The sequence below is a fragment of the Anomaloglossus baeobatrachus genome, chromosome 6 (genome assembly GCF_048569485.1).
Source record: "Anomaloglossus baeobatrachus isolate aAnoBae1 chromosome 6, aAnoBae1.hap1, whole genome shotgun sequence".
Taxonomy (NCBI): domain Eukaryota; kingdom Metazoa; phylum Chordata; class Amphibia; order Anura; family Aromobatidae; genus Anomaloglossus; species Anomaloglossus baeobatrachus.
Window position 1 is genome coordinate 64,071,575 of NC_134358.1, and position 21,971 is coordinate 64,093,545.

The 21,971-nt window shown below is 50.4% G+C and overlaps 1 protein-coding gene across 1 annotated transcript in view; it reads left to right on the forward strand.

Moving 5' to 3' along the window:
• The first annotated feature begins 1,121 nt into the window (after positions 1–1,121).
• The window catches only part of EIF3E (eukaryotic translation initiation factor 3 subunit E), a 112,711-nt gene continuing 91,861 nt past the window's right edge, over positions 1,122–21,971 (forward strand). The window contains exons 1-5 of the mRNA XM_075316217.1: positions 1,122–1,244; positions 4,546–4,663; positions 7,549–7,666; positions 16,318–16,360; positions 16,482–16,586. Coding sequence (XP_075172332.1) covers positions 1,155–1,244; positions 4,546–4,663; positions 7,549–7,666; positions 16,318–16,360; positions 16,482–16,586 — 474 coding nt within the window. The 5' untranslated portion in view covers positions 1,122–1,154. The remainder of the gene's footprint in view (positions 1,245–4,545; positions 4,664–7,548; positions 7,667–16,317; positions 16,361–16,481; positions 16,587–21,971) is intronic.

The following is a 21,971-nucleotide window of genomic DNA, read 5'->3' on the forward strand; positions in this document are numbered from 1 at the left end:
GGACCACCAGGCAGTGCTGCAGGGGACGGGACCCGCACGAGCTTCCCAAGAGGGCAGCAGCATCCAGACACTTGGTTTACTACGTTGTCAGCGTCTGGTTTTCTTCTGAATGAGTACCTGATTAAGCCCTGCAACCGGCCCTGCACTCCCCCTGCAATCCATCCCACCATCAGAGTCCCGGGGCCTTCCCATACCTGTGGAGGATAACGCCATCTAGCTGCCCCCATTCCATCACCCCGGGTACTCCCAATGGCAGCGGTGGTACTCCCTATTACCACACACCACGGGTGGCGTCACAAACTACCTAAATCCCCTGTAAATAACCCCCCCCATCACGTTTCGGCGTGACCCTGAGCCTCCGGGTCCGGAGACCCTCGAGCCACGAGTAGTGATGTCCGTATCCGAGCGGTCCGACTGCTTCTGGGGCGTGACGCGTTTAGTACACCTGTCTCTGCCTCTGTTCTTTGCTCCCCTCCCCATGTCCAGCCCTGAGTCTCCCAATGTCATTGATTGTCTGCAGCGCTGATGTCACGGCAACAGCGGATCAGTGAGATCAGTGGTTCAGAGTTGACAGCTCAAGCTGCTGAGATCACCGATTGGCTGCAGTCCTGTTGACATCAGCTCCACAGACACATGGAGCTGCGGCGGAGACTTAGGGTTGGACCTGTTTTTTTTTCTTTATTAACAAATTACAACTGGGGGAACAGGCGTTTTCTGAAACCAGAGACCCCCTTTAAGTCTAAAAATGTGCACAACAAGCAAAAGAAAAACAAGTCCTCTTAGAATTTGTGTAAAATCCATCAATACCCAAAAGAAAGTTAAGACAGAAAAGGAAAAAAAATACTTAAAAAACCCTAAAAATATTGAACTGGGGCAATAATGGAGAAAAAAAACAACAATGCATCAAGACAAAAACCGTAAGCATCGAAGGGTTACAGGCAGCAGTGCAACCACCAGATGGACTCCAACAAAATGGCGGCGTCATCACAGACACTGGAATGATAATAATATTGATACTATGTTCCCCCCTATCGCTACGTCACGGCGCACGCCACGCCTCCCGGCGACTTCTCGCGCCTTGTGTGTTTTGTCTGTCGCTGTGTTAGTAAAGTTTGATCGATTTTGAAGTCTCTCCCTTTACGCCGGCAACCATCATGGCGGACTACGATCTGACCACCAGGATCGCGCACTTTCTGGACCGACATCTGGTGTTTCCGCTTCTCGAGTTCTTGTCTGTTAAAGAGGTGAATGTGGTGTGTGGTGAGGGCAGGAGGGGACGCGGCTGTGTGTACGGGGCTGCGGCCTGGGCCATGTGGGCTGCTGCCGCCATATGTGGCGCCGGGCGCGGAGCAACGGACACGTTTTGTCGTACTTTCCTGTACTGTAGTCATGGTAATTAGAGGGCAGCTCCACTCGTGCTTCCTGTATAACTGAGCCATTCTATGTGGGGTCTCCTGAAGTTTTCTCTACCCCCTGCTCCCAGCAGTGACCCCCAGACTCTGACTCTGGCCACCTCCTCCCTCTGCAGACCACTCATGTTCCGGGGTCCGTCCCTCCAGGTCTTATCATTGGCTCCTGGTCACTTTGGGATAGGCTTGCTATCCCCAGGTGCTGCCCACTGTGCCGCCAGCCTGGTCCTCAGCATCGGCCAATGATAAGAGCCAGCCCAGCCCTTCTCCCGCCCCCGAGCACCGGCCCGTGCCCAGCCCTTCTCCTGCCCCCCCCCAGCCCCCCCCACCCCCTCCCAGTGCCGGCCCGTGCCCAGCCCTTCTCCCGCAAGACCCCCCCCCCCCAGTGCCGGCCCGTGCCCAGCCCTTCTCCCGCCCCCCCAGTGCCGGCCCGTGCCCAGCCCTTCTCCCGCCCCCCCAGTGCCGGCCCGTGCCCAGCCCTTCTCCCGCCCCACCCCTCAGTGCCGGCCCGTGCCCAGCCCTTCTCCCGCCCCCCCACCCCCCAGTGCTGGCCCGTGCCCAGCCCTTCTGTCGCCCCCCCCCCCAGTGCCGGCCCGTGCCCAGCCCTTCTACCGCCCCCCCCCCCAGTGCCGGCCCGTGCCCAGCCCTTCTACCGCCCCCCCCAGTGCCGGCCCGTGCCCAGCCCCCCCCCCCCCCAGTGCCGGCCCGTTCCCAGCCCTTCTCCCGCCCCCCCAGTGCCGGCCCGTGCCCAGCCCTTCTCCCGCCCAGCGCCGGCCCGTGCCCAGCCCTTCTCCCGCCCCCCCCCCCAGCGTCGGGCCCATGCCCGGCTCGTCTCCCGCCCCCCCACCCTCCCCCCAGCGCCGGCCCATGCCCGGCTCGTCTCCCGCCCCCCCAGCGCCGGCCCATGCCCGGCTCGTCTCCCGGCAGCGGCCCATGCCCAGCTCGCCTCATGCCCCTAGCGCCGGGTCGTGCCCAGCTCACCACCTCCTGTCCACATCTGTTAATACCTTGTCCTTATGTCACGTCCACATCGGCAGATTGCAAAAAAAGTGCAGTGAGTGTGAGCGTCCATTAAAGGGCAGCCTGGATATAATGTGTCATCAGCTCCCCTCTGGTGATCAGCTGCTGGTCGGTGCGGCTCTGACTGCTGGAGCCTCCTATAATCTGCAGAACAGGGAACAATTATCCCAGTAACAAAATGGCATGAGAGATCAGATGCCAGACCCTCACACCGCGACATTAATTCTCTATGGGACTGATGGAACAAGCCAACCACTGAGCCGCCGTGCCAACCACTGAGCCGCCGTGCCAACCACTGAGCCGCCGTGCCAACCACTGAGCGGCCGTGCTCCATTCAGACAGAAGAGCCCCGCTTCTCATTGAAGAGCTGATTGTCCAGCTGTTGGTGGGAACTCCGGGGCCCCCTGCACAGTCGACTGTCAGCAGTTTCGGATGCTTTAGTGTGTGGGACCTTTACAAACAAAACAGCAACAGACTGAAAGCAACTGAAATCGTCGGCCGCTGCTGTGACACCGAAATGATGATGATTTTCCATCCTATAAGTCACCTCACTGCTGAGGGCCCGGCATACACTGATCTATGGCTCCTTTTTTGTGTATTATTTTACATTTGTGGTGAATTTTTTTGGGATTTTTTATTTTAGAATATCATGATATGTAATGTAAAAAGGGGAGAATCTAGAAATCAGGCGTCTGGCTGGTTGCTATTGGTAACTGCTCAATTTACCCCTTGTTAAAGGAACCTGGGACGTTTCAAGTCCTCAAACGCTATTGCATATGTAAGGTTCATTTGCAGGTGAATAGATTTACACTGCTGCTCTACCTAAAGCACGGCTATCGGAAGAAAATAAACTTACCTTAATGTCTCCTGGAGCCGCCAGCTTTCAGTCACAGAGGAGTGCTGCTGCGGCTTCAGTCAGCTCTTTGTACACAGTGAGCAGTGCCACTTTGATTTACAGCTCGTAGGGCAGACTGAGTTGTCAATCAATGCACCAAGGCGAGCTACAGCCACTGCTCAGGACTGACGCTGCACTGTCTGTGTCTGACTGAAAGCCAGCAGATCTCAGGAGGAGTTGACCCTTTATCTGCAGCTTAATAGCAATTGGGGATATGATGAGTTCCCTTTTGTTTTGAGAACTTTTCCTCATCTTAGTTTATCACAACCAAAACTGCTTTCTGTATGTCCAGCTTCCCTGGCAGTGCCCATGTGAGGCCCGTTGTTGACCCTCTCGGATTCCTATACCTGCTGCACTATCAGCGGGTGCGGGTGGGAGTGATGTCAGCGGGCGGGTGTGATGTCAGCGGGCGCAGGCGGGTGTGATGTCAGCGGGCGCAGGCGGGTGTGATGTCAGCGGGCGCAGGCGGGTGTGATGTCAGCGGGCGCAGGCGGGTGTGATGTCAGCGGGCGCAGGCGGGTGTGATGTCAGCGGGCGCAGGCGGGTGTGATTTCAGCGGGCGCAGGTGGGTGTGATGTCAGCGGGCAGGTGCAGCTTGTCACACTTTTCCTGTTCTGTACATCCCTGATAACGGCCCACACTGGTAACATTCATCTTTTTAGGCCTTTCCCTTTCACTCCCTGTTCATTGTAACATCACCTACAAGGAGGCCACATATCTGATCGCTGCCCATCCCGGTCATTTTTCCACCCACAGTTAGTCATCTTTGAAGACCACGCTAATATTGTAGCGGGTTAATCTGTATTCTTCCTGGCTCCTTTTATGCATTATGGGCTCTAGATACTGGAACATAAAGATCTTTTCCCTTTCATGGGAGTCTGTCAGCACAAAATGACTGTTCAGACTAAGCACAGGCGCCCGCTGCACCCTTGTCACGGCTGAGCAGTTCAGTTCCCACTTTCCTCCCTGGTTGACATTACAGGGGCCTGAGAAGAGCGGAGATTGATGGCAGACGAGTAGGTGGGAAGGTGGACTGATCTCAGCCGCGCCAAGGGAGCACCAAGAGTCTGTGCTTGGTTTGAACAGTCATTTCTTGCTCACATTCCCCCTTTTGTGGAGATCTTTAGCAGCCCTACTACGGTGGTCACGGTGTTACCGCAGGATTATCTTCATGTAACACATCCTACGTATCGTTACTTACTGTGACTTTTATCTCCTCAGATCTACAATGAGAAGGAGCTGCTGCAGGGGAAGCTGGACCTCCTCAGTGACACCAACATGGTGGACTTTGCCATGGATGTTTATAAAAACCTCTATCCTGACAAAGAGATCCCACATGGTGAGTCTTCATTTTCACCGACCGTCTGTCCAGTATGAGGTGGTCACAGTGGATTTATCGGTGTGTTATCAGAACAGCCTAATGATCTACAACATCCATGTGGTGGATTGTGTGCTCCAATAACGTCAAGCCTAAAGAGGCAATGCAGTCCCCATAGAGCCATGGAGTGGGTCATAACTGATTGGTTTCATGTGTTGGGACCGTCACTGAGCACATGACGGGGGACTTTTGTCTCCTTTTTTCCTTGTTCTCCATTGGTCACGGTCATAGGGCCAGGTAAGAACCAGGGGAGAGGAGGAGGCATTGATGCAGTACTTGGCTGTTGTCAGTCCATAGACCTTAATATGGAGGAACAGGGCATATGTGAGGCCCAGCTGCTCCAGTCAGCTCTTCATAGCCGCAGTCATGTGTTCAGGAAAATATGGGTTCCCCATTCTGGTCATTTAGTGATGGCTTCCAGGTGTAATGAATAGGACAGATGCAGGCGGATATCAGCTGTATAACACAGACGGCATCTGCTAGTTATGGTGGAGGCTTAGGCCCCTTTCACACATCAGTTTTTTTTGCAATCAATCACAATCCGTTTTCTCTCATATTGTGGCTAAACTGATGCGACGGGTCCGACTAGCTGGGGCTAAATAATAATTGGAGCATGCTCCGTTAAAGAAAACGGAATCTGTTGCCGAATTCCGTCATTTGATGGATGACGACGGATCCTGCGTCCATAGGCTTCCATTCTACCAAACGACATTCGACATTTTTCGACGTTCACAAAAAACTTTACTTTGGCCGTCATCTTCGTCCGACGGACAAACATTTTTTGACGTGAAGCAATCCGTCGTTAGTACAAGTCGATGAGAAAAAAACGGATACAGCGGCATCAGTCGCCGGATCCGTTTTTTTTTTTTTTCAAAATTCGACGGATTGTGACTGATGGCAAAAAACTGATGTGTGAAAGGGGCCTAAGCACATGAGCCTGCTCCATACTCCTGCTTCCGATAGGCATTGTTAATTTCTATGGCGCCAACATATTCCACAGCACTTAAAGGAGTTGTCCGACATAAACTCAAAAATTTTTGGTAAGATAATCTGTGCTGTATTGTCATATAAATCACACCTACATTGTTATTTTTTGTTTTCTAACTTTTGTTCCTCTTGAATTCACCCTTTATTCTCTGCAGCTCTTGTTTACATTCAGCTCCAGCAAACTGACCACTTCCTGTGCAAAACCTCAGTCAGAGCTGGCACCGCCCGACCTCAGTGTCCAGCCTTGCCCCCTGCCCGCCCCCTGCACACATTCTCTGTCAGTATTCTTCCCCAGCACCTGACCTGTTATCACTACAGCATTGCAAATAACAGCCCCACATCAGGCTCTGCACCCCACACCACATCGGGCTCTGCGCCGCACACGCACATCGGGCTCTGCGCCGCACATCGGGCTCTGCACTGCACACGCACATCGGACTCTGCACTGCACATCGGACTCTGCACACGCACATCGGGCTCTGCACACGCACATCGGGCTCTGCACACGCACATCGGGCTCTGCACACGCACATCGGGCTCTGCACACGCACATCGGGCTCTGCACACGCACATCGGGCTCTGCACACGCACATCGGGCTCTGCACACGCACATCGGGCTCTGCACCCGCACACGCACACATATGGCTCTGCACCGCACACGCACACATATGGCTCTGCACCGCACACGCACACATATGGCTCTGCACCGCACACGCACACATATGGCTCTGCACCGCACACATATGTCTCTGCACCGTCCCCCCCCCCCCCCAACCCCATAGGGAACACATGTAAGGAGTACATACTCACCCGTCCTCGGTCCCCGCCGCTCCTGCACGTTCGCGCACTGTCTGTGCTCTGGCCATATCAGCACAGTAGTGACGTCACCGCTGTGCTGAAGAGAGCACAGACTGCGGGAGGGACAGTGATGAGAAGCAGCGCTGCGCTGCTTCTCATCAGCGCTTTCAAATGTACCGAAATCGGTGATCTGTGATGCCGGTACATTTGAATGTGTGAACCTGAGCAGGGGCCCGGTGCTGGCGCTGACACCACGGCAGCCGCCGCCAGGCCCCTCCCCCAGGTCACGGACCCCACAGCAGTGCAGGGGGAGATTGCGGGGAGAGTAAGGGGTGCGGGATAATGTGTGGGAGGGTGCAGGGAAGGGGGCGGGGCTCATCACACTGTAGCCGCCCAGCAGGGAGGCGACATGCTGTTCCAGATTTGCATGTCAACATGGTCCTGCCCATGTTGACATGAAATGACCGGAAGCAGCAAAATCGCGGCAGGAACGGTCACATGACCACTCTGAGCCGGGGGAGAGGGGCTGACAGCGGAGCAGGTAAGTGCTCACTATCTACTTACCTGCCCCAATGTAGCCCAATAGGGTAATAAAAAAAAAAAGTCAAAAGATGCTGGATAACCCCTTTAACAATTGAGTTTAGGTATCCATGGTTGCGACCCACTCATATAGAGACAATTAGTTGTTAGTGGTCATAACCATGGATAACTAAGCTGCTGCAATGCCCTGCACATGAGGTAAGCAACATAGCTAATCAGGAGAACTATACTATATTTCTAATTGGAGGTGGTACTGTGTTTGCTAATATTATTACACCTGCTACATATTGGGATAGGATCTTGAAGATGGGAACACCCCTTTAGTTGAACCATTACAAGAGGAATGAGGGCCCTCATCACAAGAGTACAATCGATAGGGCTGTGTTGACATATAAACAGGCCATGATGTCCTCCTTCATGAAGCCACAGCTGTCTTTTTTGTCTTCTATGTTTCCGTGTCCTTCTTGTCGTGGCCAATCTGTTACTTGTATGACACATTTGACATGGCTGTTTCTTTGTAGCTTTAAGGGAAAAAAGAACCACGGTCGTCGCACAACTGAAACAGCTGCAAGCGGAGACGGAGCCCATCGTGAAGATGTTCGAGGATCCTGAAACGACTCGGCAGATGCAGTCGACAAGGTAATGATGTGATGCAATCTGCTGTAAGAATATGCAGCCATCGGAGTCTCCAGCCATTAAAGTGATCAGTTCTTCCAACCATTACCTAAGCGTTGAATCTGATGGGTGGAGGATACTACCAGTCTGTATCGTGAGAATCTGGTGATCTAACCTTACCTTATATTTGTCCCGATCACTGGAAGTCGCACCTCTGACCCTCTTCTCCATTCATTGTCTATGGCCCTACTGTAGATACCTGCCCCTGTTCTTGGTTTCTGGAAACAGTCATCCATATTGCATGGTCAGCAGCAGAAGCATTATAGGAAGGCACTGATTATGTTGACTACACCTTTTCCATGTGTAGTCATATTTTCCTGGTTAGTGCGCAGATAAAGTCAAGACTCGGCACCACACACCGCTGAGAATGTCCTGCGCAGGCGGACTCCTCTCTATTCTGCTAAGGCGAGAGGAAAGGACTGTAGTGCGCATGCGCCTGGAAAGGGCAATGACCCGGAACAAATGGTTTCCTCTGACCTTGGCAGAGCAGAGAGGAGGCGCAGGAGGAGTAGTGCTTACTCACATCACGGTGATGACATTGTGTGGGCAGCAGTATCCACACCATACCTGATGCCGACAGACACCTGTCAAAGCCGTGTTCTCAGACGTATATGCAGTCAGAGGGGCCAGAGAAACCCTTTTGGAATATGCCGTCCTGATTATTCTAGCAGAGCTTGGGTACATTATGACCCTGTAATGATACAGCTCTGCTGCTGGACTAAGAAGGCCCACAGGACATGTGTATTGTCCGGTCTTTCTATGCTGATCAATCTTATGTAGATTATGGATAAAGGAATAATCCTTCTCCACTGAACTCTGCATTGGGAGGTGAGTGGGGCCAGTATCGTGTCCAAATATCTGCCGGCCTGCCTGTGAGATTGATGGGTACTGTGCACCTCTCCTAGTCATCAGAATAGTATGGAGGAGCTATACCTGCCGTTAGTGCACAGGATAGGTGCGCAATACCTGCCGTTAGTGCACAGGATAGGTGCGCAATACCTGCCGTTAGTGCACAGGATAGGTGCGCAATACCTGCCGTTAGTGCACAGGATAGGTGCACGATACCTGCCGTCATTGCACAGGATAGGTGCGCGATACCTGCCGTCATTGCACAGGATAGGTGCACGATACCTGCCGTCATTGCACAGGATAGGTGCACAATACCTGCCGTCATTGCACAGGATGGGTGCGCGATACCTGCCGTCATTGCACAGGATAGGTGCATGATACCTGCCGTCATTGCACAGGATAGGTGCACGATACCTGCCGTCATTCCACAGGATGGGTGCGCGATACCTGCCGTCATTGCACAGGATGGGTGCGCGATACCTGCCGTCATTGCACAGGAGGGTGCGCGATACCTGCCGTCATTGCACAGGATAGGTGCACGATACCTGCCGTCATTCCACAGGATGGGTGCGCGATACCTGCCGTCATTGCACAGGATGGGTGCGCGATACCTGCCGTCATTGCACAGGATGGGTGCGCGATACCTGCCGTCATTGCACAGGATGGGTGCGCGATACCTGCCGTCATTGCACAGGATGGGTGCGCGATACCTGCCGTCATTGCACAGGATGGGTGCGCGATACCTGCCGTCATTGCACAGGATGGGTGCGCGATACCTGCCGTCAGTGCACAGGATGGGTGCGCGATACCTGCCGTCAGTGCACAGGATGGGTGCGCGATACCTGCCGTCAGTGCACAGGATGGGTGCGCGATACCTGCCGTCAGTGCACAGGATGGGTGCGCGATACCTGCCGTCAGTGCACAGGATGGGTGCGCGATACCTGCCGTCAGTGCACAGGATGGGTGCGCGATACCTGCCGTCAGTGCACAGGATGGGTGCGCGATACCTGCCGTCAGTGCACAGGATGGGTGCGCGATACCTGCCGTCAGTGCACAGGATGGGTGCGCGATACCTGCCGTCAGTGCACAGGATGGGTGCGCGATACCTGCCGTCAGTGCACAGGATGGGTGCGCGATACCTGCCGTCAGTGCACAGGATGGGTGCGCGATACCTGCCGTCAGTGCACAGGATGGGTGCGCGATACCTGCCGTCAGTGCACAGGATGGGTGCGCGATACCTGCCGTCAGTGCACAGGATGGGTGCGCGATACCTGCCGTCAGTGCACAGGATGGGTGCGCGATACCTGCCGTCAGTGCACAGGATGGGTGCGCGATACCTGCCGTCAGTGCACAGGATGGGTGCGCGATACCTGCCGTCAGTGCACAGGATGGGTGCGCGATACCTGCCGTCAGTGCACAGGATGGGTGCGCGATACCTGCCGTCAGTGCACAGGATGGGTGCGCGATACCTAATGCGAGCTGGCTGATATCTGTGGATGTGACGTCATCATCCTCAATCACTTTGCAGGAGTGATTGGTGGCAGGTTACCCCTGTAAAAAACATGTGGTTTCCGCTCTTTTCCGGTGCCCTTTTCTAGCCCCGTGCACAATGCCTCTACAGCACCACATTTATCCCCTACCTGGGCCAAAATCATCTTCTTTTTTTTTTTTTTACACCATAGAATTTTTATTAACAAAATGTGTCAAATGTTACATCATTGATAAGTTCTTAACAATCAACACATTAAGAGGGTTAGGGAGGGAAGGGGGTAGGGGGAAATGGTGACATTACTTTAATTTTCCAATCACATTCTCTATATATAAATCTACAAAGTTATTTAATAACTGTATTTAAACGGGAAGACAACCAATTGTTCCATTTTTTATGAAATTGCGATATGTTATAATTAGATGAAGCAATTATTTTTTCTGATAGACAGTGCTCATCAATCAGTGAGATGATCTCGGACAGTGTAGGGCATTGGGGATTTTTCCAAAAACTTGCAGCAATTTTGATTCTTGTTGCTACAATAATAGGGACAATCTTTGTACAGATCTCATAGGGGGATGAGTCCAGGTCAATGGCGAGCAGCGTCCGCTGTATGTATGTATGTATGTATATATGTGTGTGTGTGTGTGTGTGTGTGTATATGTATGTATGTATGTATGTATGTATGTATATATATATATATATATTATATATATATTATAATATATATTATACATATAAAAATATATATAATATATAATATATTATTATTATTATTATCCCCAACAATAGACGCGGCCCTGGAGCTATGGAGGGATGACTAATAAACTAGGCCTTATACAAATCGCACTTCTCAAGATCCCCCCCATACAGACACTGGAGCATGGTATCCCTGATCTCAAACTTAAAACTTGGAAAATATCCAAAATCACATCAATTGGGACCTTATATGACTTTCTCATCATTGTGAGATAAATACAACGTGCCCTAAAGGGACGTCTACAGATCTGCAAATCCGACATCTCCTAAATGAAAGGAAGGAGCGGATGACTGCACCGCCATCTAAACGATACTCCATGCTGCTGACCCCGACATCACAGATTGGACCGCTCACTAACCACATACCTGCAAAAATGGGAAAAAGACCTAAACTGTACATTCACACCGGATCAATGGCGAACATCCATCTCAATTATTGGAAAACAATCTAAATGTACTAACCACATAGGAAATTATTATATACAGGGGTTGGACAAAATAATGGAAACACCTGGAAACATCAACAAACGTTAGTGTAATATGGTGTAGGTCCACCTTTTGCGGCGATTACAGCCTCCATTCTCCGAGGTATGGATTCATACAAGGTGTGAATTGTTTCCAAAGGAATTTTAGCCCATTCTGCAGTTAAAACACCCTCCAGTTCTTTGAGCGACGAAGGTGGCGGAAATCAACGTCTAACTTGAATCTCTAAAATGGACCATAAATGCTCAATAATGTTGAGGTCTGGGGATTGTGGGGCCAGATGAGATGCTCAACTTCATTAGACTGTTCCTTGTGCCATGCTTTAACGATTCTGCCTGTATGAATTGGTGCATTATCATCCTGAAAGATGGCGTTCCCCTCCGGGAACAGTGCTTGAACCATGCACTTGGTCGCCCAAAATGCCTAAATAATCTCGGCTGTTAATTCTTCCATGAAGAGAGATCATTGGCTGGCGGATCTCCACGAAATAGCACCCCAGATCATCACAGACCCTCTGCCATGTCTGACGGTTGGGAGAAGGCAGTCTGGATGGAAGGCTTCTTTCGGCTGTCTCCAAATGTGCACTCGGCCGGAGGTCGGAAATAGGGTAAACGATGATTGGTCTGAGAATATCACATGTTTCCACTGCTCGAGGGACCAATTCTGGAGGTTTCTCACAACTCTAAACGCTTGGACACATTTGTCATTGGGAACAGCGGTTTTCTAATTGCAGCTCCTCCGTGGAATCCAGATTTTTGTAGCTCCCGACGAACAGTTTTCGTTGAAACTTGGTTCTGTAGGTGTTCATTGAGCTCAGCAGTGATTTTCAGAGCCGTGGTCTTGCGATGCTCTCACATTTCGTCAGACGGTCTCTCACAGTCAACTTCGACTTTTGGCCGGAGCTGTGCTTTGCTGCGGACGATTTTCCTTCTCTTTCAAACGCAGTCATTACTTTGGAGACAGAACCTCTTGACACGCCAAGCATTCGGGCACTTTCTGTTACACTAGCGCCTGCCATATGAGCACCAACCAAAAATCCGAGAGGTCTGCCATTGGTATCAGGTTCTCATCAATGTTCTTACAATTCTGCAAAACAAACAATTTACATACACATATCACATAACACAAATAATCAACTACAAAACATTAACATATGTCACGGTGTGCATGTGTATATGTTCGAAGATTATGCTGCCAAAGCGTTAGGTGTTTCCATTATTTTGTCCAACCCCTGTAGGTGGTACCTCACCCCCTATAGAATATCTAAAATGTTCCATAACTCCCCGGACACGTGCTGGATGTGGAGACCCCAGCGCAGACATGTTACACATATGGTGGAATTGCAGTAACATTAGACGTCTGTGGGAAGCCATAAATCATTTAATATCTCAGATTTGTAACGCACCAATAATGTTGACCACCTAGGCCAAAATGTGAGTGAGCCCCTCCACACGCCTCTGCGTTCTGCAGTGCAGACTATCCTGCGTGGATCTGTAATCCAGGATGGCACAAGCTCGGGGCTGTAGGATACAGCCGCCTCCATAAAGGATTCCCGGGCTACCACCGGGGCTGCCGTCCAGTCTCCTCCACCTGCAGGGCACACACTTGCCAGTGCATTGTAGTAATCCTCCCCCACGTACTTAGTAGCCGCTGGTTCATCCTTGTTTAACGAGGATGAGGAAATTGTTCCTTCTGTGTAATTATCTCCAAATGTTGGTATTTCTGTAGTTGGCTTTATTAAAGGTTATGGGGGATTGTCTGCCTTTCATGGCGGAGAGCCTGCAGCATTCAGCAGTTAATAACACGGGGTGTCGTAGACATTGTGCAATGTGCGCACCACTTACAGACTGCAATGAAAGGGTCTCTCTTCCCCCAGCGTTTGATATTGATGTATAATGGTGGAGTAAGACGAGGAGCAGCTCGAAGCATCGCCTCCTCATCTGCCTCTATGGTGGTTTGGGGAGGGGGGAGCAGTTGCTTTGTAGTCTTCAGGGAGTAGTCAGCTGATATAGAATGGGATAGGGATGGATTTTTATTTTATTTTTTGCACCGACCCCGGCCATTTAACCCCTTTGATACTGCAGTCAATAATGACAACAGTGTTCAGATGGTTAAGAGGATGGGGTTCCCTCTAGTAGCGCCCTGAGATCGTGATTGTGTGGTCCTAATGGCTACCATGGCAATCAAAGACCAATGAATGGCCCTAGTAGGGTCCGCCAGCTATAGTGTCCTTTGAAGATGTTAGCAATATAAGAACTTGTCCTGAGGATTGTGCCTGTTACAGTAAATGATGGCCACACGGCCATGGTACTGTTAGGCTGGGGCCACACGGGGATTACTGCGATCCCCTCGCATGACACTCGGCTCACGCTGGCAGTACAGCAGAGCCGACTGTCATGCGAGTGTCCCTGCGACTGAGGTCCGTTTGTGCGAGCAGACCTCAGCTGCTGGGGGTGGGACGGCGCTGAGGAGGGGAGAGCTGGAGCTGAGGAGGGGCGGGAAGGATTTATCTCCCTCTCTCCTCTGTTGCTGGCTATTGCCATTCTCCCCCTGCACTCGCATTACACCGGTGTACTGCGCGCGCAGTGCGAGGTTTTTTTTTTTCTCACCCCATAGACTTGAATGGGTGCGAGAGAAACAAGGATCACATTGCACCTGAAGCATGCTGCGATTTTCTCGGTCCAATTAGGGCTGAGAAAATAATCACTCATGTGCACTGACACACAGGCTAATATTGGTCCGAGTGGAATGCGATCTTTTTATTGCACTCCACTCGCACCGTTTTTCTCGCTGTGTGTCTTAGGCCTTATACAGATTCAATAGACACCCTAGGTTTCATAAGCTTTTAGAGTATTGGGAGGGGGGGTGCACAGTGGCCTCGGCCCCTCCTGTTTTCTATTTTAAAATTTGCGCCATCCTATCTGTGGGTGGAGCGTCCACAGATTGATCTCCTGGCGGTGTTCAGGAAATGGCGCTGGTAGCGGCAAATGTACAGATTTACATCTCTGCTCAATGACAAGCTGAAATCTCAATCTGCACATGCTGCACCATTTTACTGAAGACCGCCGGGATATCAATCTGCACATGCTGCACCATTTTACTGAAGACCGCCGGGATATCAATCTGCACATGCTGCACCATTTTACTGAAGACCGCCGGGATCTCAATCTGCACATGCTGCACCATTTTACTGAAGACCGCCGGGATCTCAATCTGCACATGCTGCACCATTTTACTGAAGACCGCCGGGATCTCAATCTGCACATGCTGCACCATTTTACTGAAGACCGCCGGGATCTCAATCTGTGATTTTGGGTCATTAGTGCCCCCGCTAATTTAGGTTAAGCTCAGGTACTGCCCCTACATCTGTGCTATTGCCAGCGCTTTTACCATTTCTATGCTTACAATAAACCACTGGATGGCTTTATGCGGTCGTATTTAGGTATGACCCAACATCCGTCTTGATAGTGGAGATAATGGCGGCGTTATAGCGGGAATGTAAGAGGCGATGTTTTATAAAATGCTGTTCATCACTTTCTGCTCTGAGGCATCTAAAGCTTAGAAACCGCAGGAGCTGCTGGACGTCGCCTTGTAAAGTTGGCTAATGAGATTGCAGGCTTTTGGAGTGCACTAAAGTTAATTAGTGATGGCGGGAAATCCCAGATGAACAGACCGAAAGGAATTCACAAGCTGGATCTGGTCTCCGAGAGAAGGCAATGGAGACGTGATGACCGGTTGAGCGCCGTCCGGTTATCCTGGGGGCATATATGTTCTATGAGGTTGTGTTATTAGGACTTGATGGGGTCCTACTGTGCTGGGACACGCACCAGTTGGGGAAAAATGGAGCATAAGTGTGCATAGACAACCACTGCACCATTATCTATGGGGGTGCCAAGCTCTGCGTTCTACCCCTGTTTGGATCTAATTGGATGATATATTACCTTGCATGAGGATGACCACAATCAGGAGGCATTATGCAGGTGTGAAAAATATGTCCCCAGAAGGTCAGAAAAACTGGCTCTGAGAATAGATAGCCCTGATCTCATCCCTCTACTGTGCAGAGTAGGGCAGAGCTGAGTGTCATTCCAAACACCTCCATCTTTCATGTCATGGCAGTCGGTGAGTGGTGTGAGTTGGGGGGGGGGTTAGTATTCAGTGAGTGTGTGGGGGGGGTAGTATAACAGAGCTGACAGATCTGTGAGATGGATGAGAGCTACAGCTTTTGCGGTGTATGCAATGTTCAGCTGTGCCCCCCATTTTCCCCACACTGACTGCCATGAGATGAAAGCTGGAAGTGTTTGTATTCACATGCCACAATTTAGCTGCAGGGATCAGGGCTGTCTATTACATGTCTCGCACAGGACAGCCTGTTCTTCTGGGTTCTTACTTTTTTTTTTTTTTTTTAAATATATTTTCTTCCCCCATGCATGACGTTGCCCTAACTTTGCAAGCCTACATGTCTGTAACGGACAGGATAAATTAAAAAAAAAAACAAAAACTTTTTTTTTTTTTTTTAGGTTTGCAGCGATTATTTCATGATTTGGGCAGAATAACGTGTAACCGTAGAGCGGTCCTGTTTTAATTGTGGGGTACATAGTAATTTGTAGCCGTGTGGTGTTGCCCCACTAGATTGCTGCTTATGATGAATATGGCTGTGGTTCAACCCGATTGTGAAGCTCTGGACACATTTTCCCGCTTCTTGCTGTCAGGTTACAGGAATGATCATGGAATTATTGTGTTTCTTTCTGCTCAATAATCATTAGACATCCCGCTGGTGTATTGGTGGACCCCTATAGACATCACGATGGAGGGGTTGCAGCTCTAATTTTGTGCGATCACCCCTTTACCGTCTGTTCCTGCATAGTGCCACACATGTCTGTGCAGAGAGCTGCAGCAGGGCTTCATCCCCTGTAAATTAGGGCCATGTCATCTTCTTCCTCAGGATCAGGTCCCAAATGTCAGACCCCAACTACAGATTGAAATACCCCTTTAGTTGCTTCTGTACCTGACTGATCTCCCATGTCTTTCCTTTCAGGGATGGCCGGATGCTTTTTGACCACCTTGCTGATAAACATGGGGTAAGGAATATATCTTGATATATTTTGTGGCTGCAGAAAGTGGTGCAGACCTCGTGGTACGGCCACGTGACCTACGTGCATCTTACGTCCAGCAGATGACTCTCTGCTTTCTTCTTTGCAGTTCAGACAGGAGTACCTGGACACACTATACCGATACGCCAAGTTCCAGTACGAGTGCGGGAACTACTCTGGGGCCGCCGAGTACTTGTACTTCTTCAGGGTGCTGGTAAGCCCGTCTGTGCTTTAATTCATGGTTTCTCTGTTTGTGCAGACTAAATGTAGTCATATCTATCCCCTTCACGACTGATGACGTGCATGTACACCCTATGTAATTTCTCTGCCTTTGATGCAGGCTCACACGCTGAGCCCGCATCTTCCCCTGCCCTTGATGGCTAAAACAGCCACAGGTAGTTCCAAGATCTACCCGCTGTCAATCACTGTCAGCGGCATTTAATACAGGAAGCACGTCATTGATCCCGCCCATCACTGCCCCTGTCATGTGAACTCAAGGGGCCAATGGGTTGTCATCACAGGCAGGGGTCAGCTGATGACCACTGTATTGATCCTTCTGTAAATGCCTGCATCTATTAGAGATGTAGATTTTTGCTATACAGAGCAGTAGTAATGCTGATGCACTTCTCAGTATAGTACAGGCGATCGGATGATCGGAGATTCAAGTCCCATAAAAGGCCGATTAAATACTGTTAAAAAAAAAACAAACTTCAAATCACCCCCCTTTTGCCCGATTTAAAAATAAAACAAGTAGTAAAAAAAAATAAATACACGTTTGGTATCGCCGCATTCAGAAATCTATCACCTATCACAATAATTAGCTTAATCTGATTGGTAAGTGGCGTAACGAGAAATCAAAACACCAAAATTATGGTTTTTTTTTTTTTTTTTGGTCGCTGCAATAACAGGCAATAAATGGTGATCAAAGCATCGGATGAACCCCAAAATGGTATTTGGTAAAAAAAAAAAAAAATCAGCTCATGGAGGGAAACATAAGTCCAAATAAAAATGTTACAGGTCTCAGAAAATGTCGACAAAAATATAAAAAAATATATAGTATATATAATTTATTTATTATTATTATTATTATTATTTATTTTATTTACTTTTTTTTATAAATTTCTGAATTTTTTTTTCACCACTCAAATAAAAAAAAAAAAATTATACATGTTTGGTATCTGCAAATGCATACTGACCTGAGAAATCATAATGGCAGGTCACTTTTATCATATAGTGAACATGGTAAACAAAAATCAATTGTGGAATTGCACTTTATTTATTTTTTTGCAATTTCACAGCACTGGGATTTTTTCCTGTTTTCCAGTACACCATGTGGCAGAATAAGTTGTCATTCAACATTATAACTGTCCTGCAAAAAAAAAAAAAAAAGCCCTCATATGGTTATATTGAGTGAAAAAAAAAAATAAGTGTTTGGCTATGTTCACACAGTGCATTTTTTGTGTTTTTGGTGCAAAGATGCCCCCAAATGCATCATTTCCTTCCCCCAGCAAAGTCTATGAGATTTCTATTTTGCTGTCCACACTGGGCATTTTTTTTTCGTCTGCATTTTGGCTTTGTTTTTGAAGATGCAGCATGCCAATTCTTTTTGCGGTTTTGAGCCCTTCCAGTCAATAGATTTGACTTAAAAAAATGCATTGGGCAAAATGCGGTAACAATGCGTAAAAAACCCATCCGTTTTTGCCATGGGTTCTTTTTTTTTGGGGCCACAAACGTTGCATTTTTGTGATTAGAAAAGATACTGTGTGGACATAGCCTTATGGAATGGGAAGAAAAAAAAATTGAAATTTGCCCAGGGGTGAAGGGGGTAAAGGGTAAAACGTATTTGACATATTGTATATTCAGATTCCTCAAGGGGGTTGTGTCCTTTCTTCAGGAGCGTACTGCTTCCCTGCCTTAGGCTTTTTTCTTGCTGGGGAGCAGTGCGCTCCTGAAGACTGATAATTCAGCCCAAAGACGTGGCTGGGCCAGATGGGCTCTATCCTATACCGAGAACAGCATTAGCTTTGCCTGTGCAGTATCGGAGGAGTGCGGGGGCCACTGAAGCTGGCCGGATCCAGCGATAGACTGTAACCTCAGCACCTAGCGTAGCTGTAAACTATAGCATTAAAATCCCTTTAGCTCCTAAGAGCGGAGAGGTTTTTATTACGAGGGAAATTCCATAGTTGATTTGTTTTTATAGGAACATAGCAAATTTTACTCATTTAACCTCATAACGACGGCCGTACAACTTAAAGCGGCGGCAAAACAGGGTACTTATTCTGTTCCGCCGCTTTAAAGCGGCGGCCCGAAAAAGCCCTGTAGCGCCCCCCAGCGACCGAAAATCTCGGGGGTTTCAGCTACCGGGGGTAGCTGAGACCCCCCAGATTATGAATCGGGGTGTTTTTTTTGGACCCCGACCATGTGATCGCCGGTATACACCGTATACCGACGAACACATGAAAAAAAAAGAAATGGCCGGTAAAACTGATTTCTTTTTCATCTGACATGATCAAACATGTCAGATGAGAAAGAAATCTAAACCCCTAGTGCCCCCAAAGCCCCCGGTACCGGAGAGTCCCCCCACCCCCACCCCTACCCCCACCCCTACCCCCACCGGACATCCAAAATGGCGCCGAAGCGCACAGAAAACTGCAGCCGCCGCCGGCTCTGCAGTCATTTCCCTCCGATCTGAAATGATCAAACATTTCAGATCGGAGGGAAATGTCCTCCCCCTGACCCCTCCTCCGGTACACCGGAGATCTCTGGTCCCCGGAGCCCCCTCCGGTCTCCAGAGCCGCCTCCCCCCTCCGTAGCGTGGAAGATGGCGGCGCCGCGCGGCCGCATTCATTCTGCTCTTTCTGCCGCATGTGACACGTCACATGCGACAGAAAGGTGCCCCCAGGTCCCGCTAGGTCACCCCCCGTCACCCCCCCCCCCCCCCCCCAGCCCCAGCCCCCGGTCATACGTTACCTGTCTGGTGATCCGTCCCGCGATCACGCCGCCTCCTTCTTCAATGCTGGCGGCGCATGCGCAGACAGCGGCTGTCAGCTGGATCCCTGGGACGCTGACGTCGCTGCTGCACAGGCTCTCCACTGTGGACCGGGGGAGAGTGAGTGCAGTAATCAGCAGTCTCTCCATGTGAGGAGTGTGGTCCTCACATGGAGAGACTGCTGTTCCAGAAAATGGGGGGTACGTTCTGTGAGCGTGCCCCTCATATTCTGGAATGAGATTACTGCAGGTCACTCTGCCCTAAGTTGGACCGGGGCAGTGTGAGTGCAGTAATTCTCAGATTACTGCACCCACACTGCTCATGGAGAGCTTGCTCTTCCAGAAAATGGGGGATACGTTCCCCCCATATTCTAGAAGATCCAGAGTCGGCGTGGGACGTCCAAAATGGATTACAGCGACCGGAATTTCTTTATTTTCAATAAATTGGTAAGAGGAATGTTTCGGGGAGTGTTTTTTCAAATAAATTTTTTTTTTGTCTTTATTTTTTTCTATTACTTACTGGGTTAGTGATGTCGGGTATCTGTTCTCCGCCAATGGGATGGGAAGTCGACGTCCCTAGACAGGAACGTCTCCCTTTCTCAGACGGTCAAGGACTCTCTTCAGTGGTGGCTTCTTCCCACCTCATTGTCAAAAGGAAAGTCCTTCCTACCCCCATCCTGGGCGGTGGTCACGACAGACGCGAGTCTGTCAGGGTGGGGAGCAGTCTTTCTCCACCACAGGGCTCAGGGTACGTGGACTCAGCAAGAGTCCACCCTTCAGATCAATGTTCTGGAAATCTGGGCAGTGTATCTTGCCCTGCAACCCTTCCAGCAGTGGCTGGAAGGCAAACAGATCCGAATTCAGTCGGACAACTCCACAGCGGTGGCATACATCAACCACCAAGGCGGAACACGCAGTCGGCAAGCCTCCCAGGCAGTCCGGCGGATTCTGATGTGGGTGGAAGACAGAGCATCCACCATATCCGCAGTTCATATCCCGGGCGTAGAAAACTGGGAAGCAGACTTCTTCAGTCGCCAGGGTATGGACGCAGGGGAATGGTCTCTGCACCCGGACGTGTTTCAGGAAATCTGCCGCCGCTGGGGGATGCCGGACGTCGACCTAATGGCGTCTCGGCACAACAACAAGGTCCCGATTTTCATGGCGCGGTCTCACGATCAAAGAGCTCTGGCGGCAGGCGCCTTAGTTCAGGATGGGTCGCAGTTCCAGCTACCCTATGTGTTTCCCCCTCTGGCACTGTTGCCCAGAGTGCTACGCAAGATCAGCTCCGATTGCCGCCGCGCCATCCTCGTCGCCCCAGACTGGCCGAGGAGGTCGTGGTACCCGGATCTGTGGCATCTCACGGTCGGCCAACCGTGGGCACTACCAGACCGGCCAGACTTACTGTCCCAAGGGCCGTTTTTTCTGTCTGAATTTTACGGCCCTGAACCTGACTGTGTGGCCATTGAGTCCTGGATCCTAGCGTCTTCAGGATTATCTCAAGACGTCATTGCCACCATGAGACGGGCTAGGAAGCCGACGTCTGCCAAGATCTACCACAGGACGTGGAAGATATTCTTATCTTAGTGCTCTGCTTAGGGAGTGTCTCCCTGGCCATTTACATTGCCTACTTTTCTTTCCTTCCTGCTCTGGTTTGGAAAAAGGTTTGTCGCTCGGCTCCCTTAAAGGACAAGTCCCAGCGCTGTCTGTATTCTTTCAGAAGCGCCTAGCACGACTTCCTCAGGTACGCACGTTCCTGCAGGGGGTTTGTCACATTGTCCCTCCGTACAAGAGGCCGTTAGACCCATGGGATCTGAACAGGGTACTAATTGCTCTCCAGAAGCCGTCCTTCGAGCCTCTGAGGGATGTTTCACTTTCTCGACTTTCACAGAAAGTGGCCTTTCTGGTAGCGGTCACATCTCTTCGGAGAGTGTCCGAACTAGCAGCGCGGTCAGCCAAAGCTCCCTTCCTGGTGTTTCACCAAGACATGGTAGTGCTGCGCCTGATTCCGGAGTTTCTCCCTAAGGTGGTATCCCCCTTTCTTCTCAATCAGGATATCTCCTTACCTTCCTTTTGTCCTCATCCAGTTCATCGATATGGAATGGATTTGCATTTGTTGGATCTGGTGAGAGAACTCAGAATCTACATTTCTTCGGCGCTCCATTGGGAGACCCAGACGATTGGGTGTATAGCACTGCCTCCGGAGGCCACACAAAGCATTACACTAAAAAGTGTAAGGCCCCTCCCCTTCTGGCTATACACCCCCAGTGGGATCACTGGCTCACCAGTTTTCTGCTTTGTGCGAAGGAGGTCAGACATCCACGCATAGCTCCACTGTTTAGTCAGCAGCAGCTGCTGACTATGTCGGATGGAAGAAAAGAGGGCCCATACTAGGGTCCCCAGCATGCTCCCTTCTCACCCCACTTTATGTCGGCGGTGTTTGTTAAGGTTGAGGTACCCATTGCGGGTACGGAGGCTGGAGCCCACATGCTGTTTTCCTTCCCCATCCCCCTGAGGGGCTCTGAGGAAGTGGGATCTTACCGGCCCCCAAGCCCTGAGGCCGGGCTCCATCCACAGACCCATGGAACCTGCTGGATACGGAGCTGGGTACCGT